Source organism: Euprymna scolopes, chromosome 10 (assembly GCF_053919585.1).
Source record: "Euprymna scolopes isolate OS-2025 chromosome 10, ASM5391958v1, whole genome shotgun sequence".
Classification (NCBI taxonomy): Eukaryota; Metazoa; Mollusca; class Cephalopoda; order Sepiida; family Sepiolidae; genus Euprymna; species Euprymna scolopes.
This window is the reverse complement of record NC_136491.1, coordinates 21,075,948-21,101,221: the sequence shown is the minus strand read 5'-3', so window position 1 is coordinate 21,101,221 and position 25,274 is coordinate 21,075,948. Positions and strand designations below refer to the sequence as shown.

Sequence of the window (25,274 nt, the reverse complement as noted above, 5' to 3'; positions counted from 1 at the left end):
ATCATGTAAGAAAAACACTACCGAAGGCGGTAAAATGGCACAAAATAGTCCCAAGGTCTAGGGATTCATACCATGCAAACGGTAAATTTGCGCCAGGTTTGATTATCAGATTCATTGTCAGCGACCTCGAATACCCCTAAAAAAACAAATTAGAGTCGGTGCTCTGTTGTGGTGTAAGGTAACAGTTACCTTTATTTGTAAAAATATTAAACAATGCTTACTTCAATGATAATATCGGTAGTTTGAGAAATTCACTTTTCTTCGAGTTATATGTAATTCATTAATACGGACTTTAGGGGCTTTTTCGTAATGTTCCTGTATAAATTTTTTTTTTTGTTGTTATTGTTACAAATTACGATGCTTTATTTATATATAAAAAGCAAAAATAAATTCTTGCGTTTATTTACTACTGAAAACTATAACTTTAGTAAAGGTATTTTTTGTTTATACAAAATAATACATTTCCACTAAGATTTAAATGAAAAATAATTCCGCAATCATTATTTGATAAATACTGAAATTTTCATAAAAATTGGTGAATTTCCTGATTTTTGGTGAATTTTTAAGTAAAGGGAGGAGTCAAAATGTTTATACATTTTGAGCGTCGGCATTCATTTTGCCCATAGAAAAGCGCCCACATGTGGTTGATTTAAATTAAATTTTAATCACATGGTTACATTATACATAATCACGTGATTAAATCAATTTAAAATTTACCAATTAGAATCTGATATTTTTAAAAATTATTTCATACAACATGATAAGAATTTGTTTACATTAAGCGAGACCACGGTCAGTTGTGGTGAGTCCAAAAATTCCTTTAAGTGATGTCATGTGACGGCAGACAGTCATAAATAAATATGTCTCCAAATAAAAAAAAATGGCAACATCGGAACAAAGAAAACCACCTATTTATTAAAGAAAAATTAAGTATAATGATATAATTAAAAAGAGATATATAAAAACACGCATGGGTACAGTAAACATATTATACCAAAATGTCCATCGGTTTAGTGGTTATTTAGACTACTAATAATGAACGAACCAATAATTACATTTATATATATGTTGCGGGGGCCGGTCGTCTGGAGACAATCGACCCAACAACTAACAAAATAGACACAGGCAAAAGGTAAACAGCATGCGAGGCAAAGAATGTTGTTTGGTTAAAGACGAGAGTTCGCCTTTTATTTTGAATAGAAACAAAAAAATCGTTCAATCCGAGTGCTGGTCGCCTGGAAGGTCGCACGTCACTGGAGGCAAGGTCTGGAGGTCCGGACTGGTATTCTGGACGTAGTGTGGTTCAAAGGGTGCTCGCTGGGTATGGAATGGTCAGCTGGGCGTCAGGGCGATCCGGAACGCAGGGTGAACACTGAGAGCTCGGGGGTCAGTGTTGAGGAACAGACAACACCGAGAATGGAGGGATCAGTGTTCCGAACGGACGACACTGAGAACGGAGGGATCAGTGTCTAGGAACGGACGACCGGTAGGGAGCCAGGTAGCGGGCCAGAGGTGCAAACGAGGCAGCGGACCAGAGGTGCGAGGTAGCGGACCAGAGGTGCAAGGTAGCGGACCAGAGGTGCAAGCGAGGTAGAGGACCAGAGGTGCGAGGTAGTGGACCAGAGGTGTAAGGTAGCAGACCAGAGGTGCAAGCGAGGTAGCGAACCAGAGGTGCAAGCAAGGTAGCGGACCAGAGGTGCGAGGTAGCAGGCGGGAGATGCAGGTGCGGTGCAGGAAGCTGGGGCTATAGGTGCAGTGCAGGAAGCTGAGGCTGCAGGCAGGAGGTGCTAACAGAGTAAACAAAGTGGTAGGTCTTTCGTAGGAACCTAGCCCTGAAAAGGGCTCTTTGAATTACTGCTGTTGCTGCTTCGGCACTGGTTCTGGTGTGGGGTGTTTCCTGACCGTTTCTGCTACCGCATGAGATCCTTCGGCTAGTGAGTGGATCTCCAATTCAGGGGACTCGTAGCCCCCTAGCCGGCTTACTTTTTTGGCCTAGAGGCACTTTCTTTGTGGAAACAGGGTGTTACAAGTGACGTCGGTCTCGGAAAATTAATAAATGAAAGTCATTAATTCCAGACAAAATGTTTACAAATCAAACTTAGTTTAGAAGTTTGAGAGTTGTACTTAAATTCATTCTGTCTGAAACAAAAAGACAATCATTTAGCTATTAATCGTAAAAGATTAATTTTTATGTGTATTTCCTTTCACAGCGCGGAATGTGGGGGAAAGAAGACATAAGTAGGTCAGCAGCTGGCCTTGCCTTTTAGGTGAGGCTATTCGTCCATTCTCCTCTCTTTTCTTCCGTCGCTCATGCTAGAGATGACGCGTGCTTAAAAACGGTGGAGTGGGGGAAGGTAGTTTTTCTTACCCCCACGACATATATATATATATATATATATATATATATATATAAAGAGGTATATTTACTCGATATGATTTACTCGATATGGGTGCTGTTTTATACGCCTTTCTGCTGTCATTTCAACACCATGTTCAGATAAGGATATGTCTTCAGAATCACGCTAAGTTTCTCGCGATTTTGCTTCTGACAAGAGACATACCTTTTCTAGAAGTGTAAGCCATGTTTAGTTTCAGAAACGTTTCAGATGGTTTGTTGTTCTAAACAAGTCTTAAGAGGTGACTGGTTTGCAGTAGACAGAACAGTTTCCGATGGTTCGTTGTTACACAGAGCAAAATATTCTTACCGTGTCGAGACGGAAAAAAAAACATGTGAAATTGCTCCAGAAAAGGTTTAATATTTATGAAGCAATTCTGGTTTCTAGTTGGTTGGTAGCAGAACGTGAATTGATTCGATTCGTCAGTTCCTAGCAGCATCGTTTATAAATAGAATCGTCCGACTGTGTGGGATCATACCCCCATTAGTTCATCTGATGGGGAAGGTCACCTAGCGGCTTCGGCTGCAGGGAGACAGGGTAGTACAGGTCAAGGATTCGTCACTTGACACTCAGCCCAACAGGTGAGGGGCCGGGAACCGGCCCAGCATCTGTTGGACTGAGGTACGCTGCCTGGGTAATACCTAGGAGGTCCACCCTCCCAGGCCTTGCCACTGGGCTTTCCGGTGGAGCAAGTTTATTGCTTGCTGCCTGAGACGCCCCAACCGGGGAATGCCGACGGGGTTATTCAGGCAATTTTTTAAATTGTAGGAGTGCCCCTTCTTTAGGGGAGCCTGTGGGGTTCCCACTTTCCGGCCTTGTGCCACATAATGCTGATGTGGGCAGCATTTAAATATATACCCCATTATAACTCCAAAATATTGTAACAACATTTCACTTAAATTGATGAGAATAATGAAATTATCCACGTTAACAGGAGTATTCTTGACTTTCACGTTATTTTCCTCCATAGCATTTTTAGTATCAACTTCATCCGTATCTCCCAAAGATAACACAGGCCTATTATTTATCTCTGTTTCTTTTCAGCCGATTAACATGACATAACTGTTTTTTTAACTTCTATGTGACGTATTCCCTTTGTAATTCAGATTGTCGAACTTCTCGGCTATTCCATTTGTACATATGCAATTATATTTTTTGCCAGGAAATATTGCAAATTTTTATATTTGTTGAAAGTGTATTTAATTACCAATTCACATGTGACTTTAATGTAAAGTTAAAACTGTGCCAGTTTTTAAAATTTATTTTTAAATGAGATATTTTTTACTATCCTTTTCCTTGATAATACAATAAACAATGTATTATTTTCTGTTAACTGTATGTTTTCTTATAAGGATCTAAAAAAATAGAACATAATTAATTTTTTGTCAGAAAATTGAATATTAATTTGTTTTTAGTTTTTTAACCTGTTAAACAGCTAATTTTTAAAAATTTTCTTTTCAAATTGTTCTGTTAATATATAAAAATTTTCATAGCATTATTCATATATTTTGGAGAGTTAGTTTTCAATAATGGTTGTCAATAAAAGTAGCAAACGTTTATTCCTGACTGAAAGTGTTTTCTTTTAAATTCATCAAACGTTTTTCTTTTTGTATAAAAAGAATGTTTCAAGTTTTATTTTTGCCATAATTATTTTTGTATAATATTTTTTAAAAAATATGTAAACTAAAACAGTTTATGTATTTATTCCAAAATATTTTTCAATTTTTTGCATCATCAAATTTGATAACGCTTACAAAATTCATTCACTAATCAGCTTTTGGTGATTAAGCAGAATAGAGGCCGTGCTGAAATAATGTTATCATTTAAAAGCCAATTAACAGATTTTTAAAAATAATTTTGATTTAAAGATATACTTTTATACTAATGACTTCGTAGTTATTTGAATTTTTTTTGTTTTAAAAATTATTTATTGCTCACTTTCGTTTTTTAATTTTATTTGTAGTTTAATTTTAATTTGTTTGTGTGATTATTGTTAGTTTTTATTCCCTAAATTCATAATTCAGTTTTTGTAGTCGTTATCTCTCGCTTCAAAGATACATAATTTTACATAGATAATTTTTGTAGTCGTTATCTCTCGCTTCAAAGATACATAATTTTACATAGATAATTCTCGTTTTTGGTTTTTAATTTATTTCTAATAAAATTTACTTTCAGTCTAAATTGAGTCGTATTCCTTTATTTTCTTTTTTCTATACAATTTTTAAGTAAATAATAAACAAATTTTAGTCTGAAATCCATAAAACAACAATGTTGATTCACAGAAACTGCACACAACTTTTCTGTTTAATTCTCATTTTTCTTTTTTTATTAATATTGAATGAGTTTAGTTTCAGTATAAATCATGTCTCTTATTTTTTCTTTTGTAAGTTTTAAGTTTTCTGATGTTTTTTTTTTTTTTTTTTGATGTTTCTTATTATCGACAGTCTAACTGTTCGACAGATCTTGCTTGCTTAAAACTCCGATGTGACATCATTTTTCTGTGATAAGGCCTCCTATTTCCAAAAGTCACAGACCAGAACAGATCACATTGGCCATAAGCATGCACTGTTCATAAATTAAGTGGTTTGGTATGCAAAAGAAAAAGAAAAAAAAGAAAAAAAAGAAAAAAAAAAAAAACCCTCCAGCTCAACATCAATCTTTTTCCCGTTTAATTCGCATTTTTTTAAAAATTAATATCGAATAAGTTTAGTTTCAGTATAAATTATGCTTATTTTTCTTTTTTTCAAAGCAAGTTTTTTACGTTTTCTGAGGTTTCTTTTTGTAAAAAATCTCTCATCTATTATCGACAGGCTGACTGTTCGACAGATCTTGCTTGCTAAAAACTCCAATGTGATGCCATTCTCCTGCGATAAGGCCTCCTATTTCCAAAAGTCACAGAGCAGCCCAGATCACACTGTTCATAAAATAAAATGGTTTGGTATGCAAAAGAATAAAACACACGCATGTAACATGTTTGATAAGATATTCTCCAAATGTGTGCAACTATAAATTGTATATCAAATATTCAAATTCATAAAAGATGAAAGAAAAAGACAAACAAAAAATTAATAAGAATTTTATTTCAGAAAATGTAAAAAAAAAAATATTAGAATTCTACAAACAGTCATAAATCAACAGCTGATAAATAAAAAGTCAAAATTAGAAAAATGATTTTCGTTTTAATTTAATCAACCGTCAATAAAAAAAAAAAATTCACAAGTACAAAATACAAAAGAAAAAATATAAAAACTTTTTAGCCCTGTTTAAATGCAAAAGCTTACTGAAATAAACCTTTCCAAAAAATTAAAAATAAGAAAAATGATTTTTGTTTTAATTTAATTAACTGCTGACAGAAAAAAATGCCAAGTAAATAATACAAAGTGCAAAATAAAAAATATAAAAATACTTTTTAGAGCTGTTTAAATGCAAAAGCTTACTGAAATAAACGTTTTCAAAAATACATTAAAAATACAATATGAACCCTCTGCCATAATTTGGGTGCAAACTCGAACATAAGAACTAATAGTTCAGAGGCAACCTTCATCCCCATTTGACCACGTATGGTGATAGTCATACTATGACACTGCAAATTTATGTACTTAACATACCCGAGAGGTGAAGCAGTTCACGCATGCACAGATGCTAAAATCATTTAGAAAGAAACGATTTTGCATGATCCCCCCCCCCGCATCAGATTCTGTGGTTGTTAAGGTAGAAAAATGAATATTTTGTACTAAATTTCACATATTATGCATCTGAATATCAGAATCATTATCAGATTTGAGATTTTAGCGAGACATACAAGCACACAAACATTCAAGAAGATGGCAGGTATCAGTAATGACCACAAATGCAGGTTCTGCCATACAAAACTGGAAAGTGTTGGTCATCTGATATCAAGTTGCAAGGTTCTTTTAGGGGATGGCTACTATACAGCGAGACATGATGTAGTATGTAAATGCCTCCACTGGACCATCTGTAAAAAATTAAACATCCAGTGTAGCAGCAAGTCCTGGGAATATCAACTTGAAAGAACAGTTGGAAATGATTTATATACTATACATTACGACCATGTAATCTCTACAGTCACCTCCCTTGAAAATGCTGCTGTGAAACCTGACATAGTTACATGGAATAAGTCTGAGAGAGTTGCAACCTTGGTTGAAGTGAGTGTTCCTAATGATGGAAATCTGAATAGAGCTGAAATGAAGAAACAGACCAAATATCAAGGTCTGATGTATGTTATGAAAAGAAACTGGAATCTTAGAGAGATACCAATCATACCAGTTATTATAGGTGCTACAGGGCTTATGAAGAAGAACCTGAAGTCCTACCTAACTAATATTCCTGGTGAACCAAGTGCAAAAGAGATCCAGATAATTGCACTTAAGGGAACAACGAGGATACTTAAAAGAGCTCTCGGTTAGTTTCAATAAAAAGCGGGGCAATGTTGGCAGCTGGTTTGGCTGCTCCATACCCAGCATTACAATCTTTAAAGGAAGAAAATTAAAAAAAAAAAAAAAAAAAAAAAAAAACATACATACATACATACATACATACACACTAACAGATATCTTTCCTTTATTTAATAGATTATTTTTTTGTTAGAGATAAAAGTTGAGTTGTGAGCTTTTGATTTCTACCCATCAACCACTATTCTTATGAACCTATCAACGTTTTACAAGGTTTTTGTTCCTGGTAATAATATTTAAAAATTCTTACTTGCAATATATCGTAAACTCAACTTAATATATACTTGAAGTATCATATAGCAATGACTTTCATTTACTATTTCTTAATTCTTAGAAAATTAAAGTTAACTGCAGCACATTTTTTATCACAAAACTTGAACAGCATCCTCTAACTTGAACGAAGCGGATGTTCAAATTATAGGAGTTATACTGTACTATAAAAGTAGATGAAAATATATTTTTATCAAAATCAGCAGCTTTTTGGAATAAAAAATTATAAAAATAGATTAAAATATATCTGTCATATAATTAAAAAGAAAAACTTGCTTTACATTTACTAAATTGTAACGGAAAAAAAGTTGAAGCTGAGATTAATCCCTCTGCCTCTGAATACATGTGTATGCAGAGTGTAGTGTAAATAAAAAAAAAAAACTTCAATCAGTTTCAATTAAAAATTCAAAGTTGAGAGTAAAACATTGAGTGTGCATAAGAGTTCGGGGAGAAGGGGAGTAATCATGTTTTTTTTATGAAACAAGACATATTTTATAACCCGCATTATGAATCGTTGTAAGACGCTGCCTTTTCAGGGAAAACTGTTAGAAAAGGGAAAAGGATACAAAAAAAAAAAAAAAAAAAAACATGAAAATATAAAGAGAAATAAAATCCAGCAACAAAAAGATAAGGAGGTAAGGGATTTGACAGAAATCAATTTTTTCTTATAATAAAAAAGAAAAAAAAATGAATTTCAACCAAAAAGAAGAGAATCTGTATCCATAGGAAGCTTTTGCTAACATTTAATGAATTTTATACAAAATATAGAATGAATATTATATGAATAATCATTAAAAAACTTGTCTCGATTAAAAAGGAGCAGAATTTTTTGACAATTGCTAACATTTCATAAATGTTATAGAAAATATAGAATGAATATTATATGAATAATCAGAAAAAAATTCTTTCTCAATTAAAAACAGCAGTATCTTTTTGAATTGCTAACATTTCATACATTTTATAGAAAATATAGAATGAATATTATATGAATAATCATTAAAAAACTTGTCTCGATTAAAAAGGAGCAGAATTGTTTGACAATTGCTAACATTTCATAAATGTTATACAAAATATAGAATGAATATTATATGAATAATCATAACAAAAATTCTTTCTCAATTAAAAACAGCAGTATCTTTTTGAATTGCTAACATTTCATACATTTTATAGAAAATATAGAATGAATATTATATGAATAATCATTAAAAAACTTGTCTCAATTAAAAAGGAGCAGAATTTTTTGACAATTGCTAACATTTCATAAATGTTATACAAAATATAGAATGAATACTATATGAATAATCATAACAAAAATTCTTTCCCAATTAAAAACAGCAGTATTTTTTGAGAATTGCTTACATTTTATACATTTTATAGAAAATATAGACTGAATCTTATATGAATAATCATTAAAAAAAAAGTTCTTTCGCAATTAAAACAGCAGAATTCTTTTAGAATTGCTTACATTTCATGAATTTTATACAAAATATAGAATGAATATTATATGAATAGTCATAAAAAAATTCTTTCTCGGTTAAAAAACAGCAGAATTCTTTGAGAATTGCTCACATTTCATAGAAAATATAGAATGAATATTATATGAATAATCATTAAAAAACTTCTTTCTCGATTAAAAACCGAGCAGAATATTTTGACAATCGCAAACATTTCATGTTATAAAAAATATAGAATGAATATTATATGAATAATCATAAAAAAAATTCTTTCTCAATTAAAAACAGCAGTGTTTTTTTAGAATTGTTAACATTTCATGAATTTTATAGAAAATATGGAATGAATATTACATGAATAATCATTAAAAAAATTCTTTCGATTAAAAAACAGCAGAATTCTAACATTTCATACATTTTATAGAAAATATAGAATGAATACTATATGAATAATCATTAACAAAGTTCTTTCATGATTAAAAACAGCAGAATTCTTTGAGAATTGCTTACATTTCATGAATTTATACAAATATATAGAATGAATATTATATGAATAATCATTAAAAAAAGTTCTTTTGCGATTAAAAACAGCATAATTCTTTGAGAATTGCTTACATTTCATGAATTTTATGGAAAATATAGAATGAATATTATATGAATAATCATAAAAGAAATCTTTCTCGATTAAAAAACAGCAGAATTCTTTGAGAATTGCTTACATTTCATACAAAATATAGAATGAATATTATATGAATAATCATTAAAAAAATTCTTTCTTGATTAAAAAACAGCAGAATTCTTTGAGAATTGCTTACATTTTATAGAAAATATAGAATTAATATTATATGAATAATCATAAAAAAATTCTTTCTCGATTAAAAAACAGCAGAATTCTTTGAGAATTGCTTACATTTTATAGAAAATATAGAATTAATATTATATGAATAATCATAAAAAAATTCTTTCTCGATTAAAAAACAGCAGAATTCTTTGAGAATTGCTTACATTTCATACATTTTATAGAAAATATAGAATGAATATTATAAATAATCATTAAAAAATTCTTTCTCCGTTAAAAACGAGCAGAATTTTTGGACAATTGCTAACATTACATTGAAAATATAGAATGAATATTATATGAATAATCATTAAAAAAGTTCTGTCTCAATTAAAAAACAGCAGAATTCCTTGTTGCCTTTGATAACTGTTAAGTCAAAATACATTTCTAAAGCACAGAAAATATAGAGGACAAATTATAATCAAGAAGTAGACTACCCAATGTTTCCTAGTTGTATAATATGCTTAAATATATTTTAATACATGCAGATTATTAGAGCCAATACTCTATTGGTTATTATATTGTACCCAATATATAGTAATGATGTATAATTTTTTAAATATATTGCTTAGGTACTATCAATTAGAATCGAAACTAAAACATTTAGCATTCTAGCCTTAGTTGTTACCATTTTAACTATCGACAGATTAATAAGAAAATAGTAAAAATTAAGCAACCTGAACCTATACCTGTATATTTGTACATACGCAAAAGTAACAGGTTTAGTCAACTTACTTCTGCAAAGTTCAATTAGTTTTTAATTTTTACCCTTTAACAGCTTTTTTTACCAACTAAAACCCAAATCGAATTTGTTCCACAGCTTCAAATGCCTTTATATATCAAGTTTCAAGTCTGTAGATCAAAAATTGAGAAAGGAGATTGATAGAGACCGTTCGGCATAAACACACAAACAAGGTCACTTTTATATATATGTGCTATAACTTTTTATGCTAAATGCTACACAATTATGCACAATGTCGGAACTATGCATAAATAGAAAATCATCCAATAAGAAACCATAGAAAATGAATAATTAATGAAAGTTTGTTTTAAAAGGAATATGCAAATTAGTTAACCTTTAGTTAGTCTCTCGTATAATCATGACTGAGTATATTAAAAAGTTCATTTTAATAATTTTTAAATTGAAAACATAAGCTTTTCCTATCAATCTAAGCGTGATGAAAAACTCAACTTTATATGAATATAGATAATAAAATTTCTTCAATCTTTATGGATTTAAAAACAGCAGAATTCTTGTTGTTGTTCTTGAGAAGTGCTAAGAGTAAAAATACATTTCAAAAGTGCAGAAAATATAGAGGACAAATTATAATGAATAACAAAAAAAAATTCTTCAATCTTTGAATTAAAACATCAATTTCAGCAGAAAAGCTGCCACAACAAATAAGATGGCCACCACAAGAAAATTGGAAGCTGCAGTATTTGAAGTTGGTTTAAAAGATGAATTCAGACCAGAAAATGTTCGATTCCATTGGTTATACAATGCATCCTTGGCGCCACTCCACTTGCCATGGCCGACCAATCTGTATTGGTATGGTGTGCAAGAATCGAAGAAGCAAAACAAAGCCAGATAGGGATCAATCAGCAACATTTTCCCTGTTCAGAGAAAAGAAGAAAAAGATGAAACAGAATTTGGAAGAGATCAAAACGAGAAAACAAAAATAGAAAAAAAAGTTAAAAAGAAGAAAAAAATAGATAAAGAAAGAAAAGGTTGATTAGAAATTCGATAAATTCTAGTTTTGCTTGTAATTATTTCTGTACTGAATCATTTTGCATCATTTTTGGAATTTATACTAATTTCGCAATGCACTTAATAATCATTTCACCTGAAATGCGTTGGTTAAAATAAAAAAGAGAAAAAGAAGGAAACGTTCAACTAGAAATTAAATAACTGTTGCGTCAAGTGCTGTAGTGGAGAACTGCTTTGTTTATCATTTCCATTACGTGGGAAAGTTTTAAAATTTTAATTTAAAAACAGACTTAAATAAAGAGTTAACAAGAAAACAAAAATAGATGTATCTCGGAAAAAATAAATTGTTCTAGGATTCAGTTTTGAAAACAAGTTATGTGGGCTCAAATCTTTTTGATATATTTGTGTTGCAACTGATCTCCATGGAGACGAGCGGAGTGATAAGCCCCACTATGCACTACTTTCTCAAAAGGTCTGTTAATAACATGCTATACTGGAAGCCATTGTGAACTGACTTAGCTTCATGAACGTCTCACTATCACTACTATTTGTGGAAACATCTTGAGCCTGCTCTTGGTCTATCAAGCCAGTAGAATATATGAGGAAACATCTACATATTAGTTTTAAAAAAATAGCATTTCTTTTATTAACTAGGATTTGTTATTATTTATTGAAGAAATGTGTGTTTTTTATAATAATAATAAATAATGATGGGTGTGATATATTGATTTGGAAAAAAGGTTTGTTATCATTAAATTGAAGTCTTAATGAATTATTTCACAAAGATTAAAAGATATGTTTCTTCTAATTGGTTTGCAAATTTCATGACGAAATTCCTCATACAGGTGTGGTAACAAACTTTTGAATCATAGGAAAGGAGTCCTAAAAAAAAAAAAAACTTACAAAAGTCATTTCTTGCTAGAATTAAAGTTTGAAAGTCGAGTATATTTGAATGTCAATATTTTTTAAAGTCAGTATTTCTTATGGGAGCCACAATTTTATAAAATAACCATAAACTGCATTAACTTTAATTTTAATAAAATAATGTTTTTCCTTTTTTCTTTCAAAATAAGCCTATAAGAATATCTAGTTTTTAAACAACTGCTGCTGAAGGGTGATACTGATAATACTGCCAGTGAAACAGTCAAATTGTTGACTTTAGCTAAGATGAAGACTATTTTTTCAGATAGGGCAATTAAAAACTGCTATTACATAAAAAGAGAACAACATACAATTATAATTTTAATGCATAAAAAGAGTAAACTGATCGCCTTCCTGACGAGTTAAGGTACAAAAATATTTAAAAGAATGTTCAATACTCACTAAGTCATATTTTTTTAAAAACCAAAAACTGGAATTTATTTTGTACCTCAATAAACGGTAAGTGGCATACCTCTCCTGATTGATTTCTAAATTCATAACGAAATTCCTCAGATCAGTGATATCAAACTTTTAAAGAATCGGGGAGAGGCCTTGAAAAGGACTTACGAAAATGGGCATTTTATGATTACCTTGGATTTATTTTATGTAATGTACATTTTGTTGCAATTTAAAAACATTATCTTTCATCTAGCAATTAATGATATAGATATAAAATTTTCAATGATTTTTTTTTAAAAGTGCAACAGAATGTACATTACATAAAATAAATCCAAGGTAATTTTTTTGATTCAATTTAAATTAAATTTTTATACCTTACTTTGTAAAATTTATAAAAGTGCACTTTGAAGATAAATAAATTTCAAATTGAATCTTGTACCTTTATTTTTAAAGCCTACAGTAAAAACATTTTGTTTAACAATCTTCATGCCTTGGATGAAATGCTTTTATAACTTGTAAATAAATTGGCAATGATATTTAAGACACTTAGATAATTATAACAAAATTTAGGACACAATATAATTAATGTGAAATCTGAGACAAAATTGTGAAAATGCTAATGAACTTAAGATCAAAAGTTTTTTTGTAATAAAGAAAACAACAGACAGGAACAAGGAATCAAGAATACAAAGAAAACTCAAGAAATCCACATACAAAGATTTGGTTTACAGCCACACAATTCTGCCAATTCATCCATGAATTTGATGAAATCAACTTGGATGGTGTACCGTGGGCTATTGACAAGTGATTTTGTTAATATTTCTTCCTTCATTTTGATTTCCTGCCACATTTTATCAGCAGACGGCAGAGTTATGTCCCCCTGAAACGAACAATTTCACTTTTAAATATAATGAATTTAATGCATTAATCAACTTGCTGATTTTATATTTCAATTAATTTTTTAAATAGATATGTTGTCAGTGAGAGATTTTTTTTTTATTTACAGCAAAATTTTCAATATTTAAACAAATTAACAAAAACAAAAAAAGAAAAACAGTTTTGTAATAAAGATTATGATTTTAGGTGTTACTTATGGGTGACACTGTGTTAGATTAGAAATTGAAATGAATGACCATAAGTTACTCTTTTTCTTTCTTTGTTCTTTTTCTTCTTTCCTTTTTTTCACTTCTTTTATCGTCAAATTTTTACATCGAGATGCGATTCAGATGAATGCTAAAACACAAATGGTTTTATTGTTTACCCTCTTTCTATAGTCTATTTCAATATGTCCTCTTTATCACTTTCTAAAGATGACAACTTTTAACATGAAGATGTTAAATCAAAAAATGTTCAACCAATGGAAATATTTTCAAACCTAAAAAAAAGTAACACATATGCACAAATGTAATAATCCAGTGTGAACTTCTACAAGTCTGTAAATCAGTGGCCTAAAGAGTTCTTCATGGACACTGTGGCATCAGCCTTGATTCTCCAAATGCATATCCCAGAAGACTGGAATGAGAAAGTCTGAAATCCATTTAAGCCTGATGTTCGATCCCCAGTGAACACATGCCACCCAGGAGGTAAACTCCCCCACCCATACACTCCCATACATGCCTACAACGAAGCTTGAAAACAAACTTTTGTCTACTTCTTATTCAAGAAATTTTTACTTTAAAATTTCTCAACAAACTTTAGTCTTTTCAAACTATATTTTACATTTTTGTAAAATCGTTGATATCTAAACATTTTGTTTGTTAATTCATGTCTTATCCCCAAAATCCCACTGTTGAGTTAGAACTTGCAGACTAGTGATCCATTCATGTTTTTTATTCCTCTTTTTATTCGTCAATCCAACTACATATTTAATAATTGTTAGTGCTTTTCTTTAAATTTTCCAATGACGTAGTATCACCAAAATACACAACATGTAGACAAGATTAACACTACAACACATTTTCGGCCTGTCATTTGGTTGGACATGCTTATAGATGAACCGGGTTTCTGTAAACTACTGAAAGATGCCAATAAATGGTTTTACTGAATTTAAGTAATGACACCTTACCAATTCTCCAATACTATTGCTATACTATCCCTTTGATTACTGTACACACAATAACCCTTATCCACGAGTGGCCATTGGACCTTGATAAGTGGTGAACTCCATGTAAAAAAAAAAAAAATTCATCTAGTCTAGTGGAGTATCCAGCTTTGTGCTGTTACAATAAGCAACATGTTGATATAAACATATTTAGTTCGTTAATTTATGTTTTATTTTATTCTAAAAATCCTTGCTAACTGGTGACTAAATTATTTTATTTCTTTTTTATTCATCAATTCAACTATATATTTATTGTTAGTGCTGTTCTTGGCACTTTCAAAAGATGTAGTATCACCGAAATATAATAAATGTGGCTATGACCAGCACTACAACACATTTTCGGCTGGTAATATGTTTGGTCATGTTCACAGTTGAACTTGGTTTCTGTAAACAGCTGAAGATGCTGAATGAAAATTGTTACAATAAATTGTTTCTTTGTTTTTTTTAACTCTTGGTAAAACAATGTTAAAAACAAAACAGAAAGAAAATACAATAAAACAACTGTTATGTATATATTTCCTCTTTTTGTTTCAGTTTACTTATATTGCAGTTCTCAGAAATCAAGAAGCCCCTTTTTGGGACTAACACTTGATCTATACATACATAGATATGTAACATTGTTTCTGATGCTGTACGACAATAAGCTACCTTGCTAGACGACCATGGTGAGTCAGGTGTGGTTGCCATTTGTTAAGAATTCCAGATGTGTCAAATTCCTGTATATTAGAAAAGTAAAATTTCTCAATATCAAATGAGAATGACAGGTTTTAGATGTCCCTAGCAGATATCAACAAGTGTTGCTGCCAAATCGGTTACATTTCTTATATGTTGAAAAAGAATTTAAGATAAGCTTTGTTTTAATTTGTTAGTTAACAACGATAACAAAGTTTAAGAAAATAGAGAAAGGTCGGAATTGTCATCTTTGTTTCACTGGATTGGGGCGAGGAAGAGTTGGTTCGTTGTTTTTGTTTTACGGCATATCAACCTTCTTCAGGTTATTTAAAGCAAAATCTAGTTATTTTGAGGAACGATTTTGAATGGAGTATATTTTTTTAAGTTAGATTCTATTTAACCCATAGTTGGGACCCTAACAGGTACTACCACTCCGGGTCAGAGTGGACCTGGGAGCAATGGCAATTAAAGGGTGGCTCCAAACTCCCCAAGGCCTGCAAGGTGAGGCCTCACCATCGGATATAGTTTTAGGTAATATCCAGGACCGCGAGGAAGAGAGATGGAACTCTGGCATAGTTTGATAATAGAATTCTTAAGAGAGAGGTAGGGAAGGACTTTGAAAGAAAGACGTAAAAGGAGAAAAAAGAGGAAAGGAAGAGAGAATAATCTCATATAGCCTACAGGAACATAGTGTTTTTGATAAAACTAGAAGCCACAAAAGAAAAGGAATTTTTTCCTGTTTACCGGCTGAGGGATGCAGCAGTCCTGATTTCCTAACCAAAAGAATCTGTGAGTCAATCTTGAAATTCTTAAGTAAGAGAAAATTAATTGAACAAATAGTAGTTTCTCGTCAGCCAAGAAGAAAGAACTCGCAACAAGAAAATCATTTGTTAGAAAAACATAAAATATTCTAACGTAAGGGGTGTGAGTTCTGTTAATCTTGCAAAGCCAATGCACTGTTCCAAGCATTCAAAATACAACCACTGAGAGACAATGCGCCGATCTTTACTACTGACTTTCTTTCTACAACTTTACGACAATAAGCTACCTTGCTAGACGACCATGGTGAGTCAGGTGTGGTTGCCATTTGTTAAGAATTCCAGATGTGTCAAATTCCTGTATATTAGAAAAGTAAAATCTCTCAATATCAGATAAGAATGACAGGTGTTAGATGTCCCTAGCAGATATCAACAAGAGTTGCTGCCAAATCGGTTACATTTCTTATGTTGAAAAAGAATTTAAAATAAGCTTTGTTTTACTTTGCTAGTTAACAACGATAACAAAGTTTAAGAAAACAGAGAAAGGTCGGAATTGTCATGTTTGTTTCACTGACTTTCTTTCTACAACTTTAAGACATGGCAAAAAAAGAAGAAAAAAAAACAAACAAACAAAATACTGAGGATGGAGTTTTTCTCCGAAATATATTTAAATTATAAATTTTAAACAAGTAAAATATTTGTTTATTTTAGTGATATTGCATCGTAATTTGGCTTTCAGGTGCACTTGATGCATATTTTATTTTATAAAATATTCTTTTATTTCTTGTTTTGTGTTTCGCCCTTCAGTCAGTAGACAGGAGGTGAGAAGCAGGAGGTGGTTGGATTTCAGCGATTCAGCACAGAGATGTGCTCATGGCTAATGTCACACTCTGACTTTCTTCTTTCATGCAGGTGTTTAACCCCCACAGCTGTGAGGTCAACTACTTGAACTATTCATCTCCAATGATGTCAATTTAGACAGGTCTGTACTCATCACTCTGTACTTTAGCCTGCCGAACACCTGCGTGTGTGTGTGTGTGTGTGTGTGCATGTGTGTGTGTGTGTGTGTGTGTGTGTGTGTAAGAAAATAATCGCCAATGTTTTCATTAATTATTGATTGCCTGTTGATTTGTGAGTAACCCAGTGGATTCCAGATCTACTCTGAAACATGACACCGAAGCAGCAGCTGAGAGAAGCACATATTAGCTGTCACCAGAGCTCCTGTAGAAGAATTCGTCTACATCAGACAATAGACGGACAACCATGTTAAAGTTATTGCCACACAGACTCAGGCCTGTGCATGTTTTGTGTGCTCTGATCATCAGAACAGTGATTTCCAGTGACCAGTGGGTGTCTGGTTACATTTTGAAGGGCCCATTACTAGACAAAGTTAAAGATGTAGCCACTGGGACTTAGGGTTAGTACACACTGTCTTGTCTATGTGCACATTCTGCCATACAGATATTGGATTACATTTATAGTACTGTGACACAGGATCATACATAACCCCACCCAGCGTGTGTTACAGATATTCAAATATTCCATTACAGTTCTCGTTTACCAAACTTTAAGGTAGTAAAAAGATTAATAAATTAAATTTCCCTCTCTCTAATTGACTAGTAAACCATGTTATATCTTTCTTGTAATCTCTTGTAGCCAAATGAATAGTCTTACTTGATTCCAGGATAAGAATTCATCTAGTCTGGTGTGACTTACTCAAAACAAGGACTGACGGAAGATAGTGAATATTTATTCAACTTGATCTTTCTTGCAAATTACTGACCACTGAGGCAGTAACAGAGGGAAAAGAACAATTGAAATCACTAATTAGCAGCTCTCATTTTATATGTATATGCACAGTGTGATCCCAAATGGATGAACTTTTCTCTTTCACACTCTTTCTTTGAACCATGTGACATCATGTCTGCTTCTATTAATTTCCATAGTTAAACAATCCACACCTCGAGTTCATTAATCTGGTTGACTTTTCCTTTTAAGTTATTCTCTACTATTTTATACACTAGTGGGTGTACTTGTCTAATATCCAACATAATAAATAAACAATTTTTAAAAATAAATCTTACCTTGAAAACACGTGTTGCGACTCGACATTGAAGTTCTGATACTGGCATGATAGCTGCCAGTGGTTGGACAAGACCAATGACGGCTAGTGTGTTCTTTTTATTGTCAGGTGGAAACATATATTTATAAAATTGAACTTTGTTATTTTGGATATCAAACACAGATTTGGGGATGAATGGAAACTTAGTTTGATAGCCCGTGGCTAAGACAATCACATCTGCATCCACATAGCTTCCATCAACAAAGTAGACACCCTTTTCACTGATCTCTTTGATGTCTGGTTTGATTCGAACACGTCCCGAGATAATCTTGTTGGGCAGGTCATCATTCACTGTCGGAAACTCACAACTCACAGAATGCTTTGGTCTGATCCCATAGAGGCCGTGATCAAAACGCTGATTCAATTGGCGTTCCATGTGCCATACACAAAGTGAAGGCATCAAACTTTCCAATGCTTTCCTGGATCTTTTTGTCAAAGACATGTCAAGCGGAAAACCCTTTTCAAAAAGACGGTTCATGATCCATGACCCTCTCCGAGTACTCATATAAACCTGAAATGAAATATATTCACAAGGTTTGTATTATAATCTGGAGTCATCAAAAAAAAAATAAATAAATACATAAATAAAACAAATATAAAATAAATAAATCTATAGTATAAGTCTCACCTGTCTGCCTAAAACTTTCAACAGAGGCGACGGATTTTCACTGGTATCGTTTTGAAGCTCAACCCTTCGGACGACAAATATTGAAAAATTGGCTAAAAACATTAATTCCTTTACCCTCAACTGGGCACTTTTCTACAAGGAGGGGTCACTTTTTTCAACGATATTTTTTAAAGTAATCCCCTCTTTTCGATTGACTAGCCTTAATTTAAACCTTCGTCACTTCTGGTTTGGTGATGGACACAATGGCAAAGAAGTCACTTTTTTTTTCACATTCTTTTCCTCCTTCTCTATCAGGGACATAAGCTACTGGGGTACTATGCATGGAGTTGGGCAGCAAGATGTCAGTTCACGTTACACTTGAACTTCTGCATGTCTGTACAGTTGGGGCCTGGAGTGGAATTCCAAAGTCTAGCAGTTCTGGGAAAGAAACTACTGGAGTAGAAAGCTCTCTTACATCTAGGGATCTCTACTGTGTAGGGGTGGGATTTAGTTGTTTGTCGGGTGTGTCAAGGGTGTTTACGTTGTGGGGCACAAGTGCTTGCAGTTCATCAGAGCATTCACCATTAAAATACTTGTAGAACAGAGAACAAATGAATATGAAATAAATATAAAGTAAATAAATACACATTACACTTGAACTTCTGCATGTCAGTACAGTTGGGAAAGCAGAATCCCGGAAGGGAGTTTCAAACAGATTTAAATGAATACTGTAATTTACACTTATTGCTCCCAGACAAGCAAATAGAACAACAGATTCTTCTACCTCCCTTACTTAAAATATAATACAGTAATGTTAATAATGATAATTTTATTGCTTCTGAACAACGTCACTGAGTAGGACAAAAGTTTATTTTCCGATAAGATATAATATTGTAATGTTATTAAAGGAGCCTTCTTAAAGACATAATTATTATAGAAAGTCTTATAAGACAATTATTATAGGAAGCCTTATAAGACATAATTATTATAGGAAGCCTTATAAGACATAATTATCATAGGAAGCCTTATAAGACATAATTATCATAGGAAGCCTTATAAGATATAATAGTGTAATGTTATCAAGGAAGCCTTCACTTTACTAATTAAAACCAAAGTACACAGATAAATGGTGTTAATAAGTAAAATTTTATTGTTCCTGGACAACACCGAGAAGAACAAAAGTCTCCATTATCCTATGCCCTGCCTGAAATACTCCTATTCCTTATTTTTTACTAGTGGGGGGGGGGGAGTTACTCGGCATTGCCTAGCGTTGACCTGGTTTTTAGAGGCGCGTGTGGTTGGGGGGGGGGGGCGGGGTAAACTAAAAACAAAGCGAAGTCATAACCCTGTTTAAATATTATATGTAAAATTATTAAAAAAATGTGTTAAAAAAAAAAAAAAAAAAAAAAAAAACACAGTTTTAAAAAAAAAAAATGAACGTGATGTGATGCAATACGAACGGTCCGGCAGTGCCCATGCCCATGTGTTTGAAAAATCCCAAAAAAGTTTGAAGGAGGAGGGGGGTCGAACTCAAATCATTGAGGCGAAAGCGCCAAAAAAAAAAAAATAATAATAAATAAATAAATAAATAAAAAGTAAAAAAAGAACGTGATGAATTAACTAAAAAGTGAATTAGGTCAAATATCAATTCCTCAGGGAAATTTGTTTTGGTTTAGTTTCAGTAGTCACATCACACTTGAATTCTAAATGAATGTTTTTTTCTCGAATTCTAAATGAATTTATTTTTTTTAATTTTAGTGTAATGCAAGTGAATTCACGATATCGTTGCGTTGTAATCTTTGTGTAAAAATAAATGTTGAGTTGAAAGTACTTGAACTTCTGCATATCAGTACAGTTGGGAAAGCAGAATCCTGGAAGGGAGTTCCAAAGTCTTGCAGTTCTGGGAAAGAAACTATTGGAGTAAAAGGCTTTCTTACACCTAGGCATCTCTACTGTAAAGGGGTGGGACTTAGTTGCTTGTCAAGTTTGTCGGGGGAGGGAGTAGTCACGTTGAGGAGGTACAAGTGCTTATAGTCCGTCAGAACATTCACCATTAAAGTATTTGTAGAACAGGCAGAGGAATGCAACATTTCGTCGATGGGACACAGGCTGAAGCCTAGATGACAGTTTAGGACCTATCAGGTTGGCGCAACAGAACCATTGCCAGCACCCTCAAAAGGCATTGCTGGATTATCACGAATAACAGGGACGTGTCCAGGGTAAACAAAGTTTCCGGCTACGGTTATGGTCTGTGGTGCAGTTTCAAGTCAGCGCCACATCATGCCACCTCACATCTCCGAAGTCGGCTTGAAAGTCAACACCAAAGTGTACCTGGATGAGCTGAAGAGTGTGATGATCCCCTGGTGCAATCAGGTGGCCGCTGACAAACCCTGGGTGTGATAGCAGGACTCAGCGCCTGTCCACAAGTCCAAAGAGACCCAGGCTTGGCTTCAAAAGAGTGCTACGACTTTGTAACCTTCTCTCGTTTGTCCCCTTTTCCCCCGATCTGAACCCACTGGACTACTTTGTTTGGTCATACGTCAAGAACATCACCAACATGACCTCCCACAACACCAAAGCCAGCCTGATCACCACCATCCACTAAGTATTCACCAAGCTCCTGTCGGCACTCATAGAAAAGCCATGGTCTTAGTTCTGTACCCGTATTGACAAGGTGATTGAGGCTGAAGGTGGCTACATTGAATAGATGTCAGCTTTACTACATAATGAAGTTACCTGACTTTATTTTTTCAATAAAAGTTTTAAAATAAAGCTGTAGTGCTGTTTTCTGTAGGGGGTGACGACTTTATCGTTTCACCCCTTATATTTTCTACTCCCCCTCGATTACAAACTCCATTTCTTCTGCTCCCTATATCTCTACTCCCTATCCTTATCTCCTACGTTTCATTTTCTATTCCTTATTTTCCCTTTGTTTTCGCAATTACTTGTGTGACTCCACTGCCCTCCCCCTTCATTACTTCTCCTCCTAAACTTTCACATGTCTAACCTTAAATGTATGTAAAATCAGTGTTGTCTAACTTACCCTTACACTTGTATAATGCTGACTTTTTTCTCAGAAGCATTTAGCTTTGAAATGCCATGGCCTAGAGAGGTTTCTTCCCTCATTCCCCTTTAACTTATTGTAATCACCCCCCTTATTGTCATGATAATGTTATTAAGTTATATATATATCTACAAATATATATAAGTGTTTGCTTTTCCCCCTATATATTAACCCAAACAAACTTTGTTGCTTTCCTGAAACTGCAGGCAGCCATTTTAAATCTTGTATCTCACCTGATCTTATTCGCAGCAACTATAAAATGTAAATAAAACGGTTTAAATACTTCAGAGCCAATAAAATAAGCAAATTATGTAGAAAATCAACTTTTATTGTCTTTGGTTACAGTTATTTGTTAAATATTTGTTTTTTGGGGTTTTTTTCACTCCATTGTGTCTAACGGGAATTTTTGATAGTCATTCGCATTTTTCTTGGCTGTACAAAAATTAATCTGGTAATCAGAAATAGGCCGCCATACCTTAAAAAATGAAACTTAGCAAAGCGATCATGAAAGAGATGGAATTATTCATGCATTGTTATGCGATTATCATTAACAACTTTCGACCACAAGTTTACCTTTGTAAGTATTTCTTTCTATAGAAAAAAAACATCTTTTATTCTTTTGTTAACTTTTATCTTTTCTTTTTGGGTGGATTCTTAGCTCTTCCCCCACCCCCACATGAAAACTTTTTACAATATCAAATTCAAACGCTTCTTCCAATGAACTTTTTTCTGTTTTTGTATTAAAAAAAAAAAAAAAAAAAAAAAAAATGCGCACACACACACACACACACACACACGCATGTACATAATTTTTATAAAAACACATGGGGAATTTGTTAAGTAGGTTTAAGTCCACGGTGTGAATGCGGTATTATGGTGAATGGTGCAAGCTAAGAGTATTCTTTAAAGTCCTATAGAGCTTTTAGAAAGACCCTTCATCCATATCCCCTCATCCAAATTTCTCATGGGTTTCATGCCCAAGTTTCTGGTATGTTATTTTTCATTTTTTGTGTTATAATTCAATTTGTAAATTTCATGCAATAAACTATATAAATAAGATCACAGTGTAGTATCTGTTCCTACATACTTTTTTCTTTGCACAAGGCACCTATCATCCAAACTGTTTTGGTGACATATTCTCATGCCTGAAACACTCCGACAATCTCTTTCTCTTTTGTAGGGCTAGCGTCCTGTCCGCAACATCCACTTTGTCTGTCTTTCTCTGCTCTTCTCTCGCGAGGGGAGGTCCGATCTGATAACCACAACTTTCCTGCGAGGAAGGATCAGACACACTTTCTCTCTCCCCTCCAAGTAACTCCCCACTATCGTCCCTTCTTGCCACTTTTGTCGCCACTTCTTTTTGCCGCCAAAGTCGGCTCCCCACCTCAGATGCCGTCTCCATGTCGCTCATTTTGGCAAAGTTTAGTACTGTCAACAAACAAAGAATTGGAGATGGAGTTCACCACCACCCAGAGAGAAATGCAGACGGACACCCCTAACCTGGGGGCCACCACTGAAGCAGCTGTTTCCCCAGAGAAAGGGATATACCACCCGGACACCCTCACGCAGAACAAGACAGTGGCTCCCAAGAAGGCAGCTCCCTGCAAGAAGGAGCCAAACAAAAAATGACAAGGCATACCACCCAGAAAAAGAAAATGAGGACCGTGGAAAAATAACTGTTCTGTCACAAGTACAGAGACCTGTACCTCAATAAGTACAGGCAATACAGCGAGGGAACAGAGTGTCGGGCAGTTGGAAGGCGATCGAGGGCAGTCACCTCAGACATACTCAAAAACCACCTCGTGGGACTGACAAAGGAAGACATGCAGGGCTCATCCACAAACTGAACATTCTAGCACTATATGCCTTCCCACAAAAGAGGATGTGGAGAGACTCTCCCTCAAAGACATCAAGTGTGGGAGAGTCAAATTAATGCCTGAATACCAGGACAAGAGAAGGAGTCGGGTGCAGGTATTCAATATACCACCAGAGATACTTGCAGAACTCCTGAAAGCTTTCTTCAGCCAGTTTGGCAAGGTGGAGTAAGTGACCCCAGTAGGGTCAAAAACTGGTCTACACCTGAGCTTCTACACAGTGGCCATGCAGCTGAAGGAAAAGGGCTTCCTGGCAACACCGGTGGTGCTGACCTTCAAGGGCACCAGCATAACAGTAGTGGTGGAGGGCTATCGTCCGCACTATTGGTTCTGCCAAAAACAGGGCCGCATGGCAAAGAGTTGCCCCAAAATAGGCAACTCTGAGCCAACTAACACCAAAGGTAGTCCCAACACGCAAAACAGCTCTAGAGACCAAGCAAACTGCTGCCACTCCCACAACCTTGGCACCAACCCCAGCTTGCCAGAAATCCAAAATTGCGGAAGAAACAAAGAAGGAGGAATGGAGCACGGTGTTGGGCTGGGAATGGAAGCCCACAACCTCTTCCATCACCGCTCCAACACCAGCTCAACAACCAAAGCAGCAACAACAACAGCAACACTCGCAACAACAGCTGCCAAAACCACAGCCTCAAGAGGAACATCCGCAAAAGCAGCAGCAATCAAAGCAACTGCAACAGAAGCAGATGCAGCAGGAACTTAAGCAACAGCAGCAGTAGCAGACACAGCCGTAACCGCAAACGGAACAAAAGTAGCCAGAAAAGCAATAAAATGTCCACGTGTTCAACAAGCAGGGGACAAAGAGAAAAATGGAGAGCTCTGCCAGGATGAGAACATTATCAAAAGCCCTGCTCTCCCAGGCTCAACCAAAAAAGACAAGAAAAGAATTAAAAATGAAGGCGAAGATAAGGTGGTCCATGCTCCCTGTGAAAATGCACCCTCCCAAACAAATAAAACACATGCACACACACAACCAACTACACCACCCAAAACAGCGAAAACACATACACTAACTTCACACACACCAGACTCCAAACAAGTCACCACAACACACCAAAAACAAATACCAACATTCACACACCTGCCACTACGATCCATCTTTGTTGGACCTGGAACCCTTCATGCGGAAGAAAAGACACAAAAGTCTTCCCCTTCAAAACTGGGTAGGGCATCTCTAAAATTGACCCCTCCCCCGTCTGTCAGCAGCGACTCAATATTCTGACAGCGGACCAGTCTTAAACCTTTGTCAGCTCTCTGAGGGTAAAGATGTTGAAGTTCCAACAAACTTTAAATATGATGAGATGAGAGCCATTCATTTCAATTGATGCCAGATGGGGATCAGAGCATTGATGATGTAAAGATAAAAGCTTGGTTTTAGATACATTAAAAGTAACAAGCCACCTCTTTCCCCATTGTACCACTTGCTCAAGATCAGAGGAGAGAGAATCAGAGAGAACTTGGTCATTTACGGTCTTAGATGTGCTACCATAGATAGTAGTGTCATCAGCATAGATGTCTACGAATGATGTAAGGATGTGATTTGGAAGATCATTAATATAGATCAGGAAGAGAGTTGGGACCAGGATGGACCCCTGAGGGACTA

General features: G+C 34.1%; 1 protein-coding gene across 1 annotated transcript in view; it reads right to left on the bottom strand.

The window, feature by feature from the left end:
- Nucleotides 1–10,219: 10,219 nt before the first annotated feature.
- LOC145285850 (flavin-containing monooxygenase 5-like) overlaps nt 10,220–25,274 on the bottom strand; it is a 27,988-nt gene continuing 12,933 nt past the window's right edge. Inside the window, exons 3-5 of the mRNA XM_080134290.1 lie at nt 18,071–18,619; nt 13,170–13,335; nt 10,220–11,041 (exon numbers count right to left, since the gene is read on the bottom strand). Of these exons, the coding sequence (XP_079990416.1) occupies nt 10,791–11,041; nt 13,170–13,335; nt 18,071–18,619 (966 nt within the window). The 3' untranslated portion in view covers nt 10,220–10,790. The remainder of the gene's footprint in view (nt 11,042–13,169; nt 13,336–18,070; nt 18,620–25,274) is intronic.